The sequence below is a fragment of the Choloepus didactylus genome, chromosome 2 (genome assembly GCF_015220235.1).
Source record: "Choloepus didactylus isolate mChoDid1 chromosome 2, mChoDid1.pri, whole genome shotgun sequence".
In the NCBI taxonomy this organism is placed as follows: domain Eukaryota; kingdom Metazoa; phylum Chordata; class Mammalia; order Pilosa; family Megalonychidae; genus Choloepus; species Choloepus didactylus.
The window spans coordinates 107840678-107865567 of record NC_051308.1 but is presented as its reverse complement, the minus strand read 5'-3'; the positions used below and the strand labels follow the sequence as shown (position 1 = coordinate 107865567).

General features: G+C 40.7%; 1 protein-coding gene across 1 annotated transcript in view; it reads right to left on the bottom strand.

The window, feature by feature from the left end:
* Nucleotides 1-24890, bottom strand: part of LOC119512715 (Fc receptor-like protein 5) — a 90849-nt gene that overhangs the window by 39110 nt on the left and 26849 nt on the right. Inside the window, exons 11-12 of the mRNA XM_037807545.1 lie at nt 14542-14573; nt 14333-14445 (exon numbers count right to left, since the gene is read on the bottom strand). Coding sequence (XP_037663473.1) covers nt 14333-14445; nt 14542-14573 — 145 coding nt within the window. The remainder of the gene's footprint in view (nt 1-14332; nt 14446-14541; nt 14574-24890) is intronic.

The window sequence follows — 24890 nt, the reverse complement described above, 5'->3', positions numbered from 1 at the left end:
AAGGATGGTTTGGCCATCAGCAATCAAGGGAAAATTTTCACATAATGAGGCAGGGAGGAAGGATAGATAAGGTGGAGAGAGAGTCTTGGCAGTGAAAACAAATCTGGAGAAATCATCTCCTAATTAAAAAGAGGACTTCATTTCTTAAATGTTGCCATTGGGTCATTTTCCTGAGGGGAATCTCATAGGCGATGTTCTGATGAGGCAGGGAAGTGAGGGAGCCCCAGTTCTGGGGCCAGAGAGACTCAGGGTCCTGACACTTACTAGCTGGGTCACCTGGAGCAAATTATCAAACTTTTCTGAGCCTAAGTTTCTTTATCTTTAAAATGGTAACAACAATGCCCACCTCATTAGTTTGTTGTAAAAATCAAAGAAAAAAATGTATACTTGGCATATTCAAAACTTGGGTCTGTGTGACACCAAAGTCTGTTACTCTTTCAAAGTTCTATTCGTTTTCTACTTTCTGGCTTTTCTACAAAGTTGCTTAGTAAAAATCAGTAGGTGAATGCATATTTTTAAAACAGCTTTATTGGGATATACTTTACAATGAAAAAATCCACTCCTTTTACCACAAACTAATTATAGATCATTTCCATCACCCCAAGAAGAAGTTGGTGCTCATTTTTAGTCACTCTTCATTTCCACCCCTAGCCCAGGAAACCACTAACTTACTTTCCGTCTCTATAGATTTGCCTGCTACAGTTCACATAATTAGATTCTAGTACATGTGGTCTTCTGTGACTGGCTTCTTTCATTCAGCATAATGTTTCTGAAGCTCATCCATGTTGTAGCATGTCTCTGTACTGCATGAATACATGTTTTGTAGTTTGAGTATTCCTGACCAGGATCACAAGATTTATTAATTTACTGGGATATTTCACAATTTCCTGAGTTTGTTAAGCAAGGGCAACAGCTAGAGATAACGAAGAAAGAAAATGCCTGATCTCCACCATTAGCAGACGCTCAGATATCTGGGGTTTTGAGGCAAGTCACCCATGCCTTTGAGTCTTTTTACACACTTGCTACTCTTTCACTGACAATAACCGGAAGGAATATTGGGTCAGAGTGGCTTGCCTTTGGCTTCTAAGTCCTTGAATGCTGACCATACTCTGTGTGCTGTGGCTTTGTTTCCTCGCAACAAAAGCTCCCCAGCCTTCAGACTCTTCGCTGGTTCTTCAATCCACGCCCATTCCCCCACTTAATTCAATCTCTGAGCACCTCCTATTGATCTGTTCATATTGATTTTTCTTCCTTATTAATTTGGCTACCAGTTTATATTTAGGGAAAAAAATCAAAACAGGCACCCATTGTTAGGTTTGTTAAGCATATCTCCCCCTGTCTTAGAATACATGTTGGACTTACTAAGATGAATCCCATTTAAAATCTCTGCACAAAGACCCTGCTTGTCTCTTTAGTTCTTTTCCAACTTGGCCATCTCACTACAGCATCTGCCTTATCTATTCAGATTCTGACTCATGATATAGTGGTTTGGAACTGTATGTACCCCAGAAAAATATGTTCTTAAACTTAATCCATTCCTGTGGATGTGAACGCATTGTAAGTAGGAACTTTTGATGAGGTGACTTCAGTTAAGGTGTGGCCCAGGATGGGTCTTAATCCCATTACTAGAATCCTTTATAAACAGACAGCAAAAAAGCCACAGAGGGAGCATTTCAACAGAACCAGGAAGAGAAAGGAGAAACCAAGAGATGCTGCTACGTGCTTTGCCATTTGTTTTTGGTTTGCTAATGCTGCCATCATGCAATATACCAGAAATGGGTTGTCTTTTACACTGGGGATTTATTACTTTACAAATTTGCAGTTCTAAGGCCATGAAAATGTCCCAATCAAGGCATCAACAGGACAATACCTTCTCTGAAGAAAGGCTGCTGGTATCCGGGGTTCCTCTCTCAGATAGCAAACCACATGGTAGGCGTCTGCTGGTCCTTCTCTCCTGGGTTTCATTTCTTTCAGCTCCTGGCTTCAGTGGCTCTCTCAGCTCCTCTGGGGCTGTCTTCTAAGCTTCTCTGGGGGTTTCTTTCTCTGTGTTCTCTGGCTTTTTTCTGTCCTTTATCATCTCATAAGGGACTGCAGTAAAGGATTAAGACCCACCTTGAATTGGGTGGGTCACATCTCAATGGAAACAACCTAATCAAAAGGCCCTACCCACAATAGGTTTTTTAATCCACAGGAATGAATTAAAGGAACATGGGCTTTTCTGGAGTGCGTAACAACTTCAAACCAGCATACCATGCGACAAGCTAAGGACCAAGGATCGCCGGCAGCCAGCCCCAGAATGCCACAGTCTTCACGAGAAAGCATGGCCTCGATGCCCTGATTGGACTTTTTCCCTGACCTCAAAACCATGAACTAATACATTCCCATTATTATGCCCACCCACTGCATGGTATTTGATTGAGCAGCTCAGGAAACTAAACACTTGGGCAGGGAAGAACCCTGTGGTGCAGGAATAATATAGTTATTGGAATCAGACAGGTATTAAAATGAATCTTAACTCTGGCACTTACAATTTGGGAGATTTTGGGGAAACCCAAGAGTTGAATCCTGGTTTCCTCATTTATAAAGCAGGCTTACTTATCCTCACCCTTAGTTGTCTGGACTAAGTAAGATGCTTGTAAAACATATATCACAAAGTACATAGTAGACGTTGAACAAATGGAAGTTATTTTATAAGGCTGCCACCCTGAACTTTGACCTCAGCTCCTCTTTCAGTTTACTCAGTAACTATTTCATTGAAGTTGTTCTCAGTCCAGAGCTTTCAGGCTCAGTTTCTTTTAAGTCCCATTCCAGCATTCTTAGAAATTCCAACACTTGGTTCAAATAGTTACAATTTAGCAAAAGAATCAGAACTTGTTTCAGGCCTGTTTGATTCTAGAAGATCTGTTTTCCATTGGTGAACGTCCCTGGACCAGGATCTGGTGGCTTGATGAAAGCGGTTAAGTAGGGCTGACCTCATGGCCATGTGACCTGTGCAGTCACCAGAGGCCCCATGGTGGGAAGGGCCCTGAGCTTGGTTGAATGCTCTGCTGCTGCTGCTGCTGCTTTGAAATTCCTAATAATTTTATCTTTGAACTTGTGTTTTCTGAGTCTGAGAGGACAATGGAGCAGCTGTATGAGCAAAAGAGATACCTGTAGCATGTGATCCTTGCTGCCTACTATTTGCATAGAGCATCTGTGATGCCCCATGAACACAGCATTCTGGTGAACCCATGATGTGTAGGAGCTTAGTGAGACTCAAAGCAAGTACAATGCAAGGTGAATGTGTTATGTCGATGATTGAGAACAAGCACTAACAGCCCTGAGACACCACACTTTGCATTCAAACACACTAGCTTCAAACACAGAGAGAAGCTAATGGTGTACTGAGAAGCACGACAATGAAGGAACTCCATCATAACCTTTCTTGCTTGAGTTTCTTCTAGTATTAGCCAACCATTTAGGTGATAACATTGAAGAAAAAGGGAAGATAGAACAAACTATAGTTCCTTTTCCTTACTCCCCAGCAAACTGAGGACAGAAAGTGTTGGGAAAATGTGTACATATCAAGAAATGAGATAAAAAGAGTTGAGTTAGTTGTGTTTTTGTTGTTGTTGTTTGTTCCCAGCATTTCCACTGTTCTAATAAGAACAAAATGCATATGGATATGCAAGTTATGAAATAAGAATTGTGTAGCTTTGGCGATTCCACGTGACTTAAATACCCTTACCTTTGCATTTAAAACTGGCATTGTACAACATAAGATCAAGGGTAAAATTTGCAGTAATAATTTCACATTTTTAATTTTTCTTTACTTAGAATGATATTAAACAGCAAATGACACCATGACAAGTCAAGGGAGAGACTATAGAAGAAAGGAAAAAGCTTTATGTTTTAGTATGCTTAATGACTCTTTTTGAACAAGAGCCATTTTCATTTTGTATTGGGCCCTGCAAATTGTGTAGCTTATCCTGCGTCAATTTCTCTGTGCTCCTTTCTGCAGTTCCCCAGGCACTTCTTGGGAAGGATTTTGGCTTCTTGTGTCAGTGTGTTCTCAGGGAAGGAGAGCCCAGTACAGATGACCTCCTTTTGTCACGAAAACCTTCTTTTTTTTAACCAGAAAATAATAGTAACCAGCTGGTCTGGGGTGCTTCCCCCCAACCACCCCAGTTTATGTAAATGTTTGAAGAATCATTTTTTATGCCTCTGGGAAGTCCAATCACCCAGAAACTTTTGCATAAAAACATAAATGATATATTTATCTTGGGGTTCCTCTTTCTAGGTCTCACAAACTGAAATTAGGGTGGGGCAGTTTTTACATCTTATTTCAAGTTCACAACCAATGTTAGGAATTTTATTAAGTATAACAAGCAAGAAACTGGAGGGAGCTGATGTACACTGAAGGTTGATAGTGTGCATGGCAGAATCATTGACTCTATGAGCTGCTGGGATCCTAGAGATTATCTAGGTGAAGTTTCTAACTTGGTTCATAAGTAAAGGCAAGGAATTGTCAAAATTTCTCAAAATTGGGGGGGGGGGTGCGCAGAAACTTTAGACAAAAAAGTGACTGTCTGGTGGGAAAGGAAGCAAATGCGAATCTCAGCTTTTCTAGATGTTGCTTTGGAAGAAAATTTGGAACATAAAATTGAGAGGAACTGGTGAGACTGGAGTGTGGCCAAGGAGCTTTTAGATTGTGCTTCCATCTGTTGCTGGTAATGACACCATCGTGCCCCTAGTTGCACAAGTGAAATCCCTGGGAGTCATCTTAGACTCCCTTCTTCACCTTCAATCAGTCAACTACTTTTATTGAGTTTCCTGTAAAACAAATTTTGCACTTCTCCCCAAAGCATCTGGCTGTGGCTAATGAGATGACAGTGACAGTGCCTAAGCACCTTCCCTTCCACTCTCACCCACCTTATGCTGATCTTTTACACAGCCACCGGAAACATCTATCTGAAAAGCAAATCTGACCATGATTCTTGGTTAAAAACCTATACTTACAGGATAAAGCCCCTTATCATGGCACCAAGCCCTGCTAGGATCTTACCCTTTCCTGATTATCTGACATGATTTTCCATTATAGAGAATTTTATTCTGCAAGTAAATTTAACTGCATATAATTTTCTGAGCATGTTTTGCTACTTTATACCTCTACATATTTTCCTATTTGTCTAAAGCCCCTCTCATCACTGCCTGGCCCTTCCTTTTCTGTGTCTGGTTTTCCTTTCCCTTCTCCTTTTCCTTTTCCACCATCAACACCCTCCTCCCCTCCTCCTTTTCCTCCTGAAGGCTAACATTTATCAAATAATCACTATGTTCTAGGCACTGTGCTGAAGACTTAACACATTTAATCCTCATAACAACTTTATGAATTAGATTCTAGTGTTGGTCCCATTTTTAAGACATGAAAAATGAGGGTCAGAGAGTTTAAGTAACTTAACCAAGGTCACACAGCTGATAACTGTGGCCTGGATTTGAGCTCAGATCTTCCTGGTACCACATGTCAAACAGTTTCTAAATTACCGTGTGCTGTCTCCTCCAGCAAAATTTCCCTGGGCTCAACACAGTAGTGACTGGCTAGGATGCTTACCACATTTGTGTTCTCTGCTTCCTGGGCAACAGCTGGACTGCATTTCCTACCCCTTGCAATTCGGCTGAGAAGCTGTGACTGCATTCCAGCTAATGGAGTGTGGGAGGAATTAATGCGTGTCACTTTCAGGACTGACCCCCAAAATCTCTTGGGTGACCTGCCACACTTTTACAGGGAACTTGGAGGCCCTGAAGATGGGAACACCATAACATGTAAGGACTGAATGATTACTGAATGACCGTGTGGAGCAGAGCTCTGCTTTTAACCTGGAGTCAAGTGATGACGTTTGGTTTTAGAAAACCTCTGGGATTTCCAGGGTCATCTGTTACAACTGTTAGTGTACTTTCCTTAACTGGCACATGAGTTCAGTGCGTTTCTAACATTTCTTTTCACTATATATGGAAATTATCTCTTCATGTCTCTATCTCTTCCCATATATTACTCTGGAAGCTTCTTAAGTAAAGACACTACTTCTGATTTATGTCAGTATACTGTGTTCAATAAGTGTGTGTTGACCTAAAAAACAGACCAGTAGGATTAATATTAATATTAATAATTAACATTTATCACATGTTTACATATGAAAGTCAAATATTAGGAACGTCCCTTAATTATTTCATATACTTGTCATAATTCACTAGTGTTTCTTAAATTCTTACCCTGTATTGAGATCTGTAAGAGGCACTGGGGATACATTTAGTGAACAAAACAGATAAAAATTCTTGTCCTCATGGAGCATAAATTATAGTTGGGAGAATCATATAACAAAGAAATTTTTAAAAACAATGTCAAGTAGTGAAAAGCAATTTGTAGAAAAATGAAGTAGGCTAAGGGGGAGAGGAGTGAAGGGGGCTGGGGAAGGGGAAGCTGCTATTTTCAGCAAGTGCTAAGAGAGGGCCTCCTAGATGAGACAACATTTGAGCAGGCTCTGAGGGTTGTGAGGGAGCAAGCAGTGGCTCCAGGGGCAGAGCATCACAGACAGAGGAAACAGCAAAAGCCAAAGCCTTGGGGTAGAAATGTGCTCACAGCCACTGTACGAGGTAGCTACCATCTTCATTTTGCTTCTAGGGACATTGAACCCAGATAATTTACATAACTTTTAAAAGTTAATTTAAGGACTTACAGCTAATAAGTGGCACATTCTGGACTTGAATGGAAATCTCTTGGATTTAAAAGTCCACACTCTGTTTTGATACACTCTCCCCACCCCTGACTTTTATTACAACTATACAAAAACAAAAAACATTCCTAAAGGACCATTGTGGCAGATACTGAAGGCTAGTTCTCTTAATACCCTCCAACCCCTTTCTAGCATGACTTCTTGTTCAATAGGGGCTGGAAGGTAAAGCCCAAGTCTCCACATGCAGCTTCACTTCCACTAAACAGACTCCCTTACAAGATTTAGAAGGTGGGTTTAATTGCATTGACATCATGACTGTGTGGCTCTTCTGGAAGCTGGTTGGTGGAGATGGGTATTTTGATTGTTCTGAGCTGCAGAACAGGAGACTGTAGTGTCTGGACAGTCTCTAATTCTATAGTGTTGAGGAACAGTGACAGCAGCTTCTTGATTTGGGAGCTTCTCCAGTAGCAACAGAGACAACTGTGGGCCTTGAGTCAACAAGGGTGGCAGTGGATGCCCCCTTGCCTGAGCAGTTTGCTTCTGGGAGTTGTTCCTGGAGGTTCAACCAAGAGTATCACTCTCCAGTCCTTCCAATGATTTTGTTAGCCCCCCAATATCTTGTATTAAATCTCTTTGTACATGACCAACTAGAGTGGATTCTGTTGTCTGCCTTCAAACCCTGATTGACATAGTAATTGGCATAAAAAGTGAGTAGCCATGCCTCTGTTTGATGAGTCAAGCCAGGCTATGAGTTTGTTATCAATTATACAGATATGGCCTACCCATCTAATTTGGTCCCATGATCCAAAAGACCTTGTCTGTCATCCTATTCTGATTACCACTCTGGCCTTGCTTCCTATTTCAGTAGCCTGCCTGCCTTGTTCCCTACTGTCCTGGGACTCCATCATACTTACTGTAAATAGGAAGCCCATTTCAGAGGCAGAATCTACACCTTTGTCCCTGGCCTGCTTCTCTGATTCTTTTCAAAGATGCTAGTACTTTTATCACTAATGTATTTTTCAATGCTATGGGGGAAGGAATGTCCTCTGGGTTGAATTGGGAGACAAAGTTAGTGTCTGTTTCAGTTTGCTAATGCTGTGGTTACACAATGTGATGGTTAGGTTCGTGTGTCAACTGGGCCAGGTGATGGTACCCAGCTGCCTGGTCAAGCAAGCACTGGCCTAACTGCTGCTGCAAGGATGTTTGTGGCTGGTTAATAAACCAACAGGCTGGTTTATTAAATCATCAGTCAATAGGCTGCAGCTGTGACTGATGTTGTCAGTGAAGGGTGTGTCTTCCACAATGAGAGAATGCAGTCAGCTGAATTTAATCCAATCAGTTGATGACTTTTAAAGGAGACAGACAGAGGATCTTCACTTCTTCGGCTGACCAGCGAAGCATTTCCTGAGGAGTTCATTGAAGTTGCCAGTTAGTTTCCTGAGGAGTTCATTGAACATCTTCATTGGAGTTGCCAGTTTGCTACCTGCCCTACGGAATTTGGACTTGTGCATACCCACAGTTGCGTGAGACACTTTTATAAATCTTATATTTGTAGATATCTCTCATTAATTCTGTTTCCCTAGAGAACCCTAACTAATACACACAAAATACCAGAAATGGATTGGCTTTTATAAAGGGGGTTTATTTGGCTACAGATTTATAGTTTTACAGCCATAGAAGTGTCCACACTAAGGCATAAACAAGAGGATACCTTCACTGAAAAAAGGCCGATGGTGTCCAGGACACCTCTGTCAGCTGGGTAGGCATGTGGCTGATGTCTGCTGGCCCCAGGATGTTTCAGCCCCTCTCTCAGCTCCTGTGTATCCTTAGCTTAGTATCTGCAAACGTCCTTCTGGCCACAACTCCAGGCATCTCTGAGTATCTCTGTCAGCTCCCATGTATCTCTTCAAAAGTCTCATTCAGCTGCTCTGAGCTCCTTCTGCCTGTGAGCTCTCTTATAGGACTCCAGTGATTTAATTAAGACCCACTCTGAGTGGGCGGGGTCCATGTCTCCAGAAAAATAATTTGATCAAAAGTCTCACCCACAGTTAATTGAGTCACATCTCCATGGAACCACGCAATCAAAAGAAGAATGTCTGCCCTCACAAAATTGCATTGAAAAACATGGCTTTTGGGGGACATAATATATCCAAACCAGCACAAGGTGTATGTGAGTACATCATACATGATACATCCATGTCAACATTCTTGTCTCTCTAAATCTTTGAATTGCTTCTTCTATGTTGTAAGAAATTCAAAGATTTAGAGAGATAAGAATGTTGAGGTGGAATTGCTGTTACCTTGCCTTCATTTAGCCCAGGCCATTGTTGGGTTCAGGTTTCGATTTACCAAGAGAGCAACTAATTAGGAACACTCTCAGCTGCTTGAGCCAGTACACTGAATCCAGAATCTTTGCCAAGTGCACCTGTATCGATTAATTCTGCTCCAGACAAAATTCTATTTCTCCCTCCCTAGAGATCCTCAGAAAAATACCAAGATTTTTGCTGTTACAAATTCCCACAAGAACTCTCCAGGGTTTTGTTGTTACAAATTAGCAAATTCTTTTGATATGCAAGTCTTCTCCTCTTGGGTTTTACTTTGTAATTGACCCTTTATAATGTGTTGGGATAGTCCTTCCAAAGCAAGATAAGTTATTGCTCCCATTCTATTAAGAAAGAACCCACTTATTCACTGCTGGTGGGAATGTAGAATGGTGCAGCTGCTGTGGAAGACAGTTTGGTGGTCCCTCGGGAAACTAAGTATAGAATTGCCATATGATCCAACAATCCTGCTACTAGATAAATACGCAGAAGAACTGAAAACAGGGAGTGAACAGACATTTCACACTGATGTTCATTATGGCATTATTCACAATTGCCAAAAGATGGAAACAACCCAAGTGTCCATCAACTGATGAATGGATAAACAAAATGTGATATATACATACAATGGAATATTATAGAGCTGTAAGAAGGAATGAAGTCCTAATGCATCAGACAACATGGATGAACCTTGAGGACATTATGTTGCATGAAATAAGCTAGACACAAAAGGACAAATATTGTATGATCTCACTAATATGAACTAATTATATTGATCAAACTCATGGAGTTAAAATCTAGAGTATAGGTTACCAGGAGATAGAATGAAGGTAGAGAATGGGGAGATGATGCTTAATTTGTGCAGATTTTTTAATAAGGTTGATTGTAAATGTTTGGAAATGGGTAAAGGTGATGGTAGCACATTATTGTGAACGTAATTAACAACACTGAATTATGGGTGTGATTGTGGTTGAAAGGGGAAATTTAGGGTCATGTCGTCACTAGAAGGAAAGCTAGAGGATAAAACACGGGGCTGTGTAACACAGTGAACCCTGTTGTGGATGGTGACTGTGGCTAACAGCACAAATATGAGAATGTTCTTCCATGAACTAGAACGAATGTAGATCACTATTACATAATAGAGTTGTATATGGGAAAAAATACAACTAATGCAAACTATGCTTGATAGTTAACAGTAATATTACAATATTCTTTCATCAATTGTAACAAAGGTTCCATAACAATGCCAAGTGTAAATAATAGGGGAATATAAGGGATATGGGATTTTTCTTTTTGGAGCAGTGAAAATGTTCTCAAATTGATTGTGGTGATGAATGCACAACTCTGTGATTATACCGAAAGCCATGATTGTACACTTTGGATGATGGATTGTATGGTGTGTGAATAAAACTGTTTAAAAAAAAAAAAGAAAGAAGCCCAACATTTGATGTGCCTCTGGATATTGGAAGCTACATACATCACATTAGGTTCTCCTGTTCTGATTCACTAACTGAGTAAACCATAAAGCTGCTAGCTTTGACTGGGGTCCAGAGCAAACAAGAGGTCTTCAGCTTGTTTAGGCTACAGTGCAACCAGCTTAGTCTTTGCTTTTATAACCCAGAATATCCAAAGGGCCCCAAAACACCATGGCTGATCAGGGTGTTGCATGAAGCTTGTAGAAAGCCCTGATGGGAGTACCACAGTGAAGAACCCTAGGGTTTTGGAACAAAGCTATTCCTTCTTTAGCACGTAATGATCTTTCTTTTGAGAAAGCTCTTGGCTAGTTTGGGTCGTGGTCATCACTGATCACCCAAACATGGGACACCAGTGACTGAGCTGTCCATTATGAACTGGAAGTTGTCTGATCCACTTACCATAAAATCAGATATGTCCAGGATCATTCCATTATTAAGTGGGAGTGATTTACAGAAAGAGATCTGACTCAGGCATGAACTGAAGTCACCAGTAAATTGAGTAAACAGTGGCTGGCTCACATTCTGCTGCTCTCCCACCTCTGCCTCAATCAACAATTATGGCCTGGTGGTGGGTTCCCTATGACCAATTGACAGAGGAGGGGGGAAAATATCTATCCTAATTAAATACTCTGGTATGAGCTGGTGGTGTCTGTTTAAGCTCTATAGCTCCATTCAAGGTAGATTCTGAAGGATTGTTTAGAGGGGGCGGGATCGTCCTAGTGGCAGAACTGTGAATGGCACATATAATGGTCCACATTGCATGGAACATGAGATATCCCAAGGTAGGGATATCTATTCTGATTAATGAGCAGTGGCCAGTGGTTGGGACCATACTGTCAGGGACTTTGTGAAGAACAAAAGTGAAAGATTAAGGAAGTGTTATTTGTATGTACCTCTTTACATGGACCCAAAGTATGAGACTATTTGTGTTAGGTGAATGCTCATCAAAGACCTTACTGCAGAGGAGACTCAATAATCAGGGGGACATGACAGCTTGCCTTGGGTGAATGTCAGTCACCATCTTTCCCCGGTTACTCTAGTGATTGTACAATGGGTTCGTGCACCAGGTGGTATTGGTGGAAGGTATGGGCTTAGTTACATACTTATCAGCTTACCAAGGCTGATGTGGCTAGTGCCACTGCTAACCACCCAACTGGACAGACACAGAGGCCAAACCTGAACCTTTGATACAGAACCAGGTCCTTGCAGGCCAGCTCTCTATGCATTGGTGGGTCATTTACATTGGATTCCTACCAACATGGAGGGGGCACTGATTTTTCCTCACTGAAGCAGATGCTTTATTCTCTCAAAAATATTTATTAAGTACCTACTACATTTCAGGCACAGTTTGGGGTGTGTTGGATACATCAGTGAACAAAACAGATAAGGTTGTTTCTCGTGAGAAACTTACTTTCTGGAAGAGGGAGAGAGACAATAATAAATAAGTAAATTTTACAATATATTTGAAAGTGATATGAAGTGATATGGAGATTTCTTCTACGGGCAAATGGAAAAAGTAGAGCAGGGTAAGAGATGGAGAGTGCCAAAGATGAGGGGAAAGTCATTTCTGAATTTATACGTGATTCGGAGTAGGCCTCAGGGGGAAGCAGGTATTCGAGGAAAGCCTTGATAGGTATCCAGGAGGAAAAGCATCCTAAGTAAAGCGAGTAGTCAGTGCAAAGGCCCTAAATGAGCATAAAACCGATGTGTGGAAGGAGCAGCAGTGAGGACAGTGTGACTGCTGTGAAGAGATGATGAGGGGAGGTAGAAGGGGATGAAGTCAGAGAGACAGTGGTGGGGGCAGGTCAGGTGGAGTTTTGCAGGCCATTAAGGATGCTGTCCTTTTCTGTAAGCAAATGAGGAGTCATTGCGAGGTTTTGTGCAGGAAAATGTTGGGAGTTGATTGCAGGACTGAGAATAGGCAGTAAGGAGGAAAGGGGCAAAGGAAGGAGACCTGTTAGGAAACCACTGTTGTAACAGAAGGGAGAGGTGATGGTGCCTCAGACAAGAGTGGAAGCACAGAGGTGATGAATTGAGGTGGTATTCTGCACATAGATATTTTAATTTTTATTGTGGAAAATTTTAAAAACATACAAAAGAAGAGAATAGTATAAGCTCTCTTTCCTCCTGCCACCCACTTCCTACCCACCCTCCCCTCATTGAATTATTTAAAACAAAATCATATCATTTAATCTACAAATACTTCAGTGTGAGCTCCAAAAGATGAGTACTCTTTTTTATATAAAAACACAACTATAATACAATAATTTATATCCCAAATCCCAAATAATTTCATAATATCAAGTATCTAGTCAGTGTACAAATGTTCTTTATTATCTCACAAGTTATCTTTTTTCTTAACTTGATTTGTTTGAGTCAGGATCCAAACTAGACCTCTTTATTCCTCTTGGTTGTTACATCTCTTGTCTCTTTTAATTTACAGGTCTTACTTCATTCTTTCTTTCTTCCTTCCTTTCTTTTTTTTGCCATTTATTTTTTGAAGAAACCAGGTCATATGTCCTGCAAATTTTTTCCGCAGTTTGGATTTGCTGATTGCATCCCCATAGTGTTCCTCTGTCCTTTGTATTTCTGATAAACTGGTAGGACAATCTGGAGATTTGATTGGATTCAAATTTGATATTCTGAACACAAATGCTTTGTAGCTACTGTTGGGGCTTCCATCAGGAGCCACATAATGTTTGGTGGCCTCTTTTGTGATGTTAATGTTGATCAGTAGGTTCAGCATGAACCATCCACACAAAATGGCAGCTTAAGAAATTCTATAACTCCCTCTTCATTTATTAACTGGAATTCTACAAGGAAGAAATTTTCTTACATCAGCTATTTGATAACTCAAAGCTACAGTTCCTACAAGAAAGGCAGTTGTATTTCCTTTGAGTAAGAAATGGTATTTAGGGACTACAATCTATGCAAGGAAGCTGACTGTTATTGGGTTGGTCATTGTTTCTAGGCCTTTTCAATGGACAGGGTTAGGAAGTACACATCTTTTTTAAAAAGAAACATTTTATCTTAATTTATATTTATGTGTCCTATTCAAATTTCGGTCTTCAGGGTTGTTACTTAACTTTCTAATTTTGAAAAATTAAACATTTTAATTTTAATTTGTATTTCTTTTGTCCCCAGTGACATTAACATAATTACTCTTTGCTTCTGGAAACTTAGCCTACAGCCTGCTTTTCTGACTCTTCCAATGGTTTTGTATAGCACCTGAGAACCAACTTTAAATTCCTTTCTCTATAAACCATTTGGAATGGATTCTTTTGTCTGCAACTGATTCCTGACAGTGTAGGCAGTATCAGCAGGGCTGTAAGGGCTATGCATTTTTATTATATTTGCCATAGTTTATTAACTTATTGTTGGTAGTTATTATTAATTTATTATGGGCTACCACTCATAGTTAAACCAATTGATGCAGATGATTCTCCAGGGATAGAATTGTTATAGATTTATTAAACTGAGTCTTGGCTCACTCATTCTTTTCTCTCTCTGTCCAAAGCCCAATTTGCCAAAACTTGTGATTCTACTCTTCAATAGCAGGCCTTCTCCCTCTTTATTCCCCTTCCTTAAACCAGACTCTAGGGGACACATTGGATCAGGCAGGTACCCAGAGTGTTCCCTTAAGTGTGGATCCTGGTCACTCTAGTGAAGTCTTCCAGGGACCATCTCATCACACTTCAAAATGGATGAATCAGGAGTGCTGGGAGTGATGCACATGGGTGAGAAGGACTGGGAAGCTGGAACTAGTGGGTTTCTTCAGAGATCCTGGGAACTCAACTGGGCCAGAGGCTCTAGATCAGGAATAAGTCACATGAGTAGGACATTTTCATAACTGTCCAAGGCATCTTCATCTTCAGAGCTGATCTTTCCAGCTAAGTCATCTGGGAGCTTTGTCTTCACCTCAGAATAGACAACTGGAACATGCTGGTATAGAAAGAGGATACAGGAAGAATTGGAAGGGGTGGGGGGGATATGGGACTGCAGGTAGTAGTGGGAGAAAGAACAGGAAATAAAGCTCACCTGGTCCTCTGGAGGGGTCCTGGAGAGATTGGCTGTGGAGGGAAAGGGAACCAATGAACTATGGGCATAAGGACTCACTTAGAACCTAGTCTGCTAGTTTATTCCCCAGAGCCTTGGAGCTATTGGGCCTTTTCCATTGATTGCCATGTTTCCCCCACCCATATGTCTTGCAACATACCTGACTTTCTGTTTTACCATTTCTCAGTCCAATCCTCTAGTGGTTATTTCTCTCTAAATTTTAGTTCTTATTTCCATGAACTTACAGCACTTCCATCCCACCCCAATCTCAAAGTCCCACCCCTGAGTGATCCATAAGTTCCTGTTGTAGTTCTCAATATGGATACTCTGTAATAAAAACTCTCTATTACATTACTGTGCTTCAGTTCCTGACTTTTTCATTGCCATAGTTCTTAGAGGAAATCTTAGCAGGTCTCATCAAACACATTAGAAGCTAAAAGTCCCAGAGAGGGAGATAGAATAATCACAGCCACATGGAAATTTCATGGAGAGATGGAGCCTGAAGAATGGTATCCTGGAGCACTTGAGGTTTCTCTCTTTTTCACCATATTCATCCCATCAACCTTTTGGGTTACAATTCTTTTAAATAATGTGATGAAAGCTATGTACCATATCCCCAGGTACTATTCATACACATAGAAGTTTGCATACAATTTCAGGGGCTTCATAAAAACCTTGAGGAATAGGTGAAGAAACCTTGCTACAGACCATTAATACACTGAGTGCCTGAAATATATCTAGTGTATCAAGAGAGGGCTCAGCTGAAATGGTGTTTTGACAAACATGTAAAGGAGAGAATGTGAAGAATAGCAAAATGATCAAGGTAGCTCTGTAAAATAATACGAACCCAGCCAATCTGAGCGAGTTGGTGGCAGTTTTAATTCTCCCATTCAAATAGTCCTGCATTAATGGGATGGCTAAGAGAGCAAAGTGACAGACAAAGCAGTGATCAGGTGATACATGTTGGTCAAATGTAGTAACAGGTGCTACAAGCAGCAAATATTACAGTAAATAGAAGACTTGTTCTTATTTTTGTCTTTTACTGGCTTTTTGATCCTAGAAATGTCCTTAATCTCTATGAGTCTTATTTACTTCATTTGTAAGACAGATTTAGCATCAGGTTACACCTGAAATTCCTACTAGGAACAAAGACACTGAGGATTTTAAGTGAGGCAAACTAAACCAAACACAAGCAGAAAGAAGGAAATAACAAAGATTAGAACAGAGATAAATGAAATAGAGGACAAAAACCCCAAAGAAAGAATCGACAAAATCAAAAGTTAGTTCTTTGAAAAGATCAAAAAAATTGACAAACCCTTAGCTAGACTGATGAAGAAATAAAAGAGAGAGGACACAATAACTAAAATCAGAAATAAAAGGGGGACATTATTACTGACCCCACTAAAATAAAAAGGACTATAAGAAGATACTATGGAAGATAGTGGAGTGGTGAGGTGTACATTTTAGTTACTCCTCCAAGGCAGTAGGTAGAAAGCCAGGAACTGCGTGGACCGGACACCACAGAGCAATTTGACTTTGGGCATACTTCATGCAACACTCATGAACATGTGGAACAGCTGAGATCAGCAAAATCTGTAAGTTTTTGCAGCCAGGGGACCTGCGTCCCTCCCTGCCAGGCTCAGTCCCATGGGAGGAGGGGCCATCAGCTCTGGGAACGAGGAGGGAGAACTGCAGTTGCGGCTCTTATTGGAAACTCGTTCTACTGATCCAAACTCCAAGCATAGATAGACTGAGACCAGACACTGGAGACTCCAGGAGCAGCCAGCCTGGCAGAGAGGATATAGGGATAGCACAAACAGCAAGGAAAACCCCAAAACAAAAGCGGAGACTTTTTGGAGTTCTGGTGAACATAGACTGGGGAAGGGCAGAGCTCAGGCAGAGTCAGGCTCATATGCAAATCCAGAAGATGAGTTTCTTTGTCTGAAAAACTGGTTTCTCTGCTCCCTGGATCATACCTGAATGGCCCTAATTGCCTTGTCTCTTAGCATTTCAATAACCCATTAGATCTGCAAGGAAGGCCCTTCCTTTTTTTCCTTTTTAAACTTTTTCTCATTTTCTAAAACAATTACTCTAAGTCGCCCAATACAGAAAGCCTCAAAGACTTGCAATTTGAGCAAGTCACGACAAGAGCAGAACTAAGAGAGCTCTGAGACACAAGGCAATAAGTCCAGAGGCTGAGAAAATTCACTAAACACCACAACTTCCCAAGAAAAGGGGGACGTCCCCTCACAGCCATCTTCCTGGTGGGCAGGGAACACTCCTGCCAGTCGCCGGCTCCACAGCCCAGAGCTGCCCCAGACAGCCCAGTGTGATGGGAAGTGTTTCCAACAACACATGCACACACCACAAAATTGCGCGTGGACATTAGCCTTCCCTGCACCCTCAGCTGGTTGTCCCAGAGTTGGGAAAGCAGAGCAGTGTGCATTAACACGCCCCATTCAGCCATTCTTTCAGCAGACTGGGAGCGTCCCTACACAGCCCTGCAACCCAGAACCACCCTGGGGGGACAGCGCTCACCTGTGACATAGCACTGTCATCCCTCAACAGAGGACCTAGGGGTGCACGGCCTGGAAGAGGGACCCATTCACAAGTCTCAGGGGCCGTGCGCCAATACCAAGTACCTGTGGGTCAGTGGCAGAGACAAACTGTGGCAGGACTGAACTGAAGGATTAGACTATTGCAGAAGCTTTAAATCTCCAGGAACACCAGGGAGATTTGATTGTTAGAGCCGCCCCCACCCCGACCACCAGACACATGCCCCATATACAGGGCGGACAACACCAAGTACACACACAAGCTTGTTACACCAATTGGACCCTGTAAGACTCACATCCCCGCTCACCACAAAGACAAAGTGGGGGAGAACTGGCTTGAGGGGAATAGGTGGCTCACAGACGCCACCTCCTGGTTACTTAGAGAAAGTGTACTCCACGAAGCTGTAGATCTGACAGATTAGAGATAAGGGTTTTAATTGGTCTATGAATCCTAAAAGAACCCTATCAAGTTAAGCAAATGCCAAGAGGCAAAAAACAACAGAAAATTTTAAAGCATATGAAAAAAACAGATGATACGGATAATCCAAGCCCAAGCACCCAAGTCAAAAGGTCAGAAGAGACACAGTACTTGAAGCAATTAATCAAAGAACTAAAGATGAACAACAAGACCATGGCACAGGATATAAAGGACATGAAGAAGAGCATGGCACAGGATATAAAGCACATGAAGAAGACCCTAGAAGAGCATAAAGAAGAAATTGCAAGCGTAAGTAAAAAACATAGATGATCTTATGGAAATTAAAGAAACTGTTGACCAGATTAAAAAGATTCTGGACACTCACAGTACAAGACTAGAGGAAGCTGAACAACGAATCAGTGACCTAGAAGATCACAGAATGGAAAATGAAAGAACAAAAGAAAGAATGGGGAAAAAAATTGAAAAAAAATGAAATGGACATCAGGGATATGATAGATAATATAAAATGTCCAAATATAAGACCCATTGGTGTTACAGAAGGGGAAGAGAAGGGTAAAGGTCTAGGAAGTGTATTCAAAGAAATTGTTGGGGAAAAGTTCCCAAAATCTTCTAAACACCATAAATACACAAATCATAAATGCCCAGTGAACTCCAAATAGAATAACTCTAAATAAACCCACTCCAAGACATATTCTGATCACACTGTCAAATATGGAAGAGATGGAGCAAGTTCTGAAAGCAGCAAGAGAAAAGCAATTCACCACATACAAAGGAAACAACATAAGACTAAGTAGTGACTACTCAGCAGCCACCATGGAGGTGAGAAGGCAGTGGCAAGACATATTTAAAATTCTGAGAGAGAAAAATTGCCGATCAAGAATTCTTTATCCAGCAAAGCTCTCCTTCAAATTTGAGGGAGAGCTTAAATTTTTCACAGACAAACAAATGCTGAGAGAATTTGCTAACAAGAGACCTGCCCTACTTGAGATACCAAAGAGAGCCCTACCAACAGAGAAACAAAGGAAGGAGAGAGAAATATGGAGAAAAACTCAGTACTAAAGAGATTCAGTATGGGTACATTAAAGGACATTAATAGAGAGAAGAAAATATATATATGACAAACATAAACCAAAGGATAAGATGGCTGATTCAAGAAATGCCTTCACAGTTAAAAACATTGAATGTAAGTGGATTAAACTCCCCAATTAAAAGATATAGATTCACAGAATGGATTAAAAAAATGAACCATCAATACGTTGCATACAAGAGACTCTCTTGGACACAGGGACACAAAGAAATTGAAAGTGAATGGATGGAAAAATTTTTCATGCAAGCTACAGCTAAAAGAAAGCAGGAGTAACAATATTAATCTCAGGTAAAATAAACTTTAAATGCAAGGATGGTTAGAGAGGCAAAGAAGGCCACTACATACTAATAAAAGGGGCAATTCAACAACAAGAAATAACAATCATAAATGTTTATGCACCCAGTCAAGGTGCCACAAAATACATGAGCAAAACACTGGCAAAACTAAAGGAAGCAAATGATGTTTCCACAATAATTATGGAATAATTATCCTCTTATAATTTTTTTAATTTCTTCAGGATCTGCAGTGATTGTGCTGGAAGTGCTAGCCAGGGCAATCCAGCAAGACAAAGAAATAAAAGGCATCCAAATTGGAAAGAAAGAAGTAAAACTGTCATTGTTTGCAGATGATATGATCTTATATCTGGAAAACCCTGAGAAATCAACGATACAGCTACTAGAGCTAATAAACAAATTTAGCAAAGTAGTGGGACACAAAATTAATGCACATAAGTCAGTAGTGTTTCTATATGCTAGAAATGAACAAACTGAAGAGACCTCAAGAAAAAGATACCATTTCCAATAGCAACTAAAAAAATCAAGTATCTGGGAATAAACTTAACCAAAGATGTAAAAGACCTATACAAAGAAAACTACATAACTCTACTAAAAGAAATAGAAGGGGACCTTAAAATATGGAAAAATATTCCATTGTGATGGTTAGGTTCATGTGTCAACTTGGCCAGGTGACCCAGCTGTCTGGTCAAGCAAACACTGGCTTAACAATTGCTGTGAGGAAGTTTGAGACTGGTTAATAGACCAACAGGCTGGTTTATTAAATCATCAGTCAATTGACTGCAGCTGTAACTGATGACTCACTAAAGGGCGTGCCTTCCACAATGAGAGAATGCAATTGGCTGGATTTGATCCAATTAATCAGTTGAAGACTTATAAGGAAGACAGATAGAGGACCTTCACTTCTTCTTCGGCTGCCCAGTGAAGCATTTCCTGAGGAGTTCATTGAAATTGCCGGTTCGTTTCCTGAGGAGTTCATTGAACACGTTCGTCGAAGACCACAGTTCATTTCCTGAGGAGTTCGTCGAAGTTGCCAGTTCGTTTCCTGAGGAGCTCATTGGACATCTTCCTTGGAGTTGACGGTTCATTGACGGCTCTACAGAATTTGGACTCCTGCATATCCACAGTTGCGTGAGTCACTTTTACAATTTGATAGTCAGAGACACCTCTCATTGATTCTGTTTCCCTAGAGAACCCTAACTAATACATCCGTGTTCATAGATAGGAAGGCTAAATGTCATTAAGATGTCAATTCCACCCAAACTCATCTACAGATTCAATGCAATCCCAATCAAAATTCCAACAACCTACTTTGCAGACTTGGAAAAGCTAGTAATCAAATTTATTTGGAAAGGGAAGATGCCTTGAATTGCTAAAGATGCTCTAAAAAAGAAAAATGAAGTGGGACATACACTCCCTGACTTTGAAGCTTATTATAAAGCCACAGTTGTCAAAACAGCATGGTACTGGCACAAAGACAGACATATTGATCATTGGAATTGAATTGAGCATTCGGAGATAGACCCCCAGATCTATGGCTGACTGATCTTTGATAAGGCCCCCAAAGCCACTGAACCGTCTTTCCAACAAATGGGGCTGGAAGAGTTGGATATGCATATCCAAAAGAATGAAAGAGGACCCCTACCTCACCCTACACAAAAATTAACCCAGTGTGGATCAAAGATCCCAATATAAAAGACAGTACCATAAAACTCCTAGAAGATAAATTAGGAAAACTTCTTCAAGACCTTGTATTAGACAGCCACTTCCTAGACTTTACACCCAAAGCACAAGCAACAAAAGAAAAAATAGATAAATGGGAACTCCTCAGGCTTAGAAGTTTCTGTACCTCAAAGGAATTTTTCAAAAAGGTAAAGAGGCAGCCAACTCAATGGGAAAAAATGTTTGGAAACCATGTATCTGACAAAAGACTGATATCTTGCATATATAAAGAAATCCTACAACTCAATGACAGTAGTACAGACAGCCCAATTATAAAATGGGCAAAAGATATGAAAAGACAGTTCTCTGAAGAGGAAATACAAATGGCTAAGAAACACATGAAAAAATGTTCAGCTTCACTAGCTATTAGGGAGATGCAAATTAAGACCACAATGAGGTATCATCTCACACTAATTAGAATGGCTGCCATTAAACAATCAGGAAACTACAAATGCTGGAGAGGATGTGGAGAAATTGGGACTCTTATTCATTGTTGGTGGGACTGAATAATGGTTCAGCCACTCTGGAAACCAGTCTGGCAGTTCCTTAGAAAACTAAATATAGAGTTACCCTTCGATCCAGGGATTGCACTTCTTGGTATATACTCAGAAGATCTGAAAGCAGTGACAAGAACAGATATCTGCATGCCAATATTCATAGCAGCATTATTTAAAATTGCCAAGAGATGGAAACAACCAAATGTCCTTCAACAGATGGGTGGATAAATACAATGTCACATATACACACGATGGAATACTACACGGCAGTAAGAAGGAACGATGTCATGAAACTTATGACAACATGGATGAACCTTGAAGACATAAAGCTGAGTGAAATAAGCCAGGCACAAAAAGAGAAATATTATATGCTACCACTAACGTGAACATTGAAAAATGTAAAACAAATGGTTTATAATGTAGAATGTAGGGGAACTAGTGATAGAGAGCAATTAAGGAAGGGGGAATGATAACCCAACAAGAACAGATAAGCTATTGTGGGTAAATTTAATGTTCTGGGAATGCCCAGGAATGACTATGGTCTGTTAATTTCTGATGGGTATAGGAGGAACAAGTTCACAGAAATGTTGCTATATTAGGTTATTTTCTTGTGGTAGAGTAGGAACATGTTGGAAGTAAAGTAGTTATCTTAGGTTAGTTGTCTTTTTCTTACTCCATTGTTATGGTTTGTTTGAAATGTTTTTTTTATTGTATGTTTTTTTTAAATTTTTTTTTGTATACTTGATTTAACAAAAAAGAGTTAATTAAAAAAAAATGAAAAAAATATGCAGAGCCCCCTTGCGGAGCTGGTGGAGAATGCAGGGGTATTGGGCTTCCCCACCCTGATGGTTGCTGATGTGCTCACAGACATAGGGGACTGGTAGTTTCATGGGTTGAGCCCTCTACCACAGGACTTGCCCTTGGGAAGACTGTTGCTGCAAAGGCCTCCCTCTAATTGTGACTAAGAGCCTCCTCCTGAATACCTCTTTGTTGCTCAGATGTGGCCCTCTCTCTCTAGCTAAGCCAACTTGGCAGGTGAAATCACTGCCCTCCCCTCTACGTGGGATCTGACACCCAGGGAAGTGAATCTCCTTGGCAATGTGGAATATGACTTCCGGGGAGGAATGTAGACCTGGCATCGTGGGATGGAGAACATCTTCTTGACCAAAAGGGGGATGTGAAAGGAAATGAAATAAGCTACAGTGGCAGACAGATTCCAAAAGGAGCTGAGAGTTCACTCTGGTAGATACTCTTACACACCATATAGACAACCCTTTTTAGGTTCTAGTGAATTGGAGTAGCTAGCAGTAAATACCTGAAACTATCAAACTACAACCCAGAACCCATGAATCTTGAAGACGATTGTATAAAAATGTAGCTTCTGAGGGGTGACACTGTGATTGGGAAAGCCATATGGACCACTCTCTCCTTTGTCTAGTTTATGGATGGATGAGTAGAAAAATGGGGGAAGGTAAAAAACAAACAAACAAACAAAGGCACCCAGTGTTCTTTTTTACTTTGATTGCTCTTTTTCACTTTAATTATTATTATTTTTGTGTGTTCAGTAATGAAAGTGTCAGGGATTGATTTTGGTGATGAATGCACAACTTTGTAATTGTACTGTGAACAATCGAATGTGTGCTTTGTTTTGCATGACTGCATGGTATATGAATGTATCTCAACAAAATGAATTTTTAAAAAAAGATACTATGAACAATTTTATGCCAATAAATTAGATAACTGAGACAAAACAGAAAAATTCTTAGAAATATACAGACTAACTACACTGATTTAAGAGAAATAGAAGATCTCAACAAACCAATGACTAGTAAAGACATTGAATCAGTAATCAGAAACCTCCCAACAAGGAAAAGTCCAGGGCCAGATGGCTTCACAAGGGAATTTTACCAAAAAATCCAAGAAGAATTAACAGCAATCCTGCTCAAATTCTTCCAAAAAGTTGAAGAGGAAAGAACACTCCCTAATTCATTCATTGTAGCCAGTGTCACCCTCATGCTATAGCTAGATAAAGATACCACAAGAAAAGAAAATTACAGACCAAATTTCTTATGATGTAGCTGTAAAAATTCTCAACAAAATGCTAGCAAACAGAATCCAACAGTACATTAAAAGAAATATGCACGATGATCAAGTGGAATTTATCCCTAGTATACAAGGTGGTTCAACATAAGAAAATCAATTAGTATAATACACCACATCAAAAAAAAAGCTCTCAGCTCTCATCCTATTTAATGGTGAAAGACTGAAAGCTTTCCATTTAAGATCAGGAACAAGACAAGAACGCCCACTATTATTCAACATTGTACTAGGAGTTCTTGCCAGGGCAATTAGGCAAGAAAAAGAGATAAAAGGCATACAAATTGGAAAGAAAGAATTACAACTTTCCCTATTTGCAGATGATATGATCCTATATGCAGAAAATCCTGAAAAATCCATAACAAAGCTCCTAGAGCTAATAAATGAATTCAGCAAAGTGGCAGGGTTCAAGATCAACACCCCAAAATTAGAAGTGTGGCTATATAAAAGCAATGAATAATTGGAAGAAGAAATCAAGGAAAAAAAATCCCATTTACAACAGCAATTATCAACTATCTAGGAATAAATTTAACAAAGGATATAAAGGACTTAAGCACAGTAACAAAATGTTGCTAAAAGAAATCAAAGAAGACCTAATAAATGGAAGGACATTCTGTGTCCATGGATTGGAAGACTAAATATTGTTATGATGTCAATTCTAACCAAAGTGATTTACAGATTCTATGCAATTCCAAGCAAAATCCCAATAACCTTCTTTGCAGAAATGTAAAAGCCAGTCATCAAATTTATTTGGAAGCATAAGGGACTGCAAATAGGCACAGCCATTTTTAAAAGGAAGAATGAAGTTGGAGGACTCACACTTCCAATTCTTAAAATTTATTAAAAGCGACAGTAATCAAAAGAGCATGGAGAGAACCTAATATGGCAGCTAGGTGAGACAGGGCAAAAAAAAAAAAAAACACCTCCACGAAAAATACTAGATAAAAACCAGAAAGTGACCCAGAACACCAGTTCCTGCAGTGTACCAGCCAGATAAGGTCTGCTAAATCCACAGGGACTGTACAGTTGGTGAAACCAGGAGTCTGCATGCCGAAAAGAGTGAGTAGGCTGGCTGAAAGTCTGGCAGCCGCACTGCGGTGTGGGGAAATGGTGGTCTGGCATTTAGAGACAAACTAGTTCTTTTATAGAAAAAAAAAAACAAAACCCAGGAGCGGCTGCAGATACGGCAGTGAGAACCATGCAGTAAAGTATGGTGGGAGTGGGCTGGGCCAACGCCTCGGTGTCTGGTGTGGAGGATACCCCTTCCCACACCCGCTCCTGATTGTTTCAGGACCAGGGGAGCAGAGGCGAGCCAAAAGGAGAAAAAAACCACGCCCCTTGCAGCCATCTCCCTGGTGGGCTTGGGACACTCCTGCCCAGGGCCTGACCCACAGCCCAGAGCCGTGCCAAGAAACCCAGTGTGACGGGGAGTCTTTCCCGCAGCACCGCGTACATGCCACAATATCAGCCATGGACAGTGGCCTTTAATGCACCCATGGCTAATTGTCCGGAGCTGGGAGGGCAGAGCTGTACGAAAAGGGGAAAGTTAACACATCCCATTCAACCATCTCTGAAGCGGGCTGGGAGTGCCCCTGCACGGTCCAGTGACCCAGAGCTTCCCTGGAGGGCTGGCGTGCACTT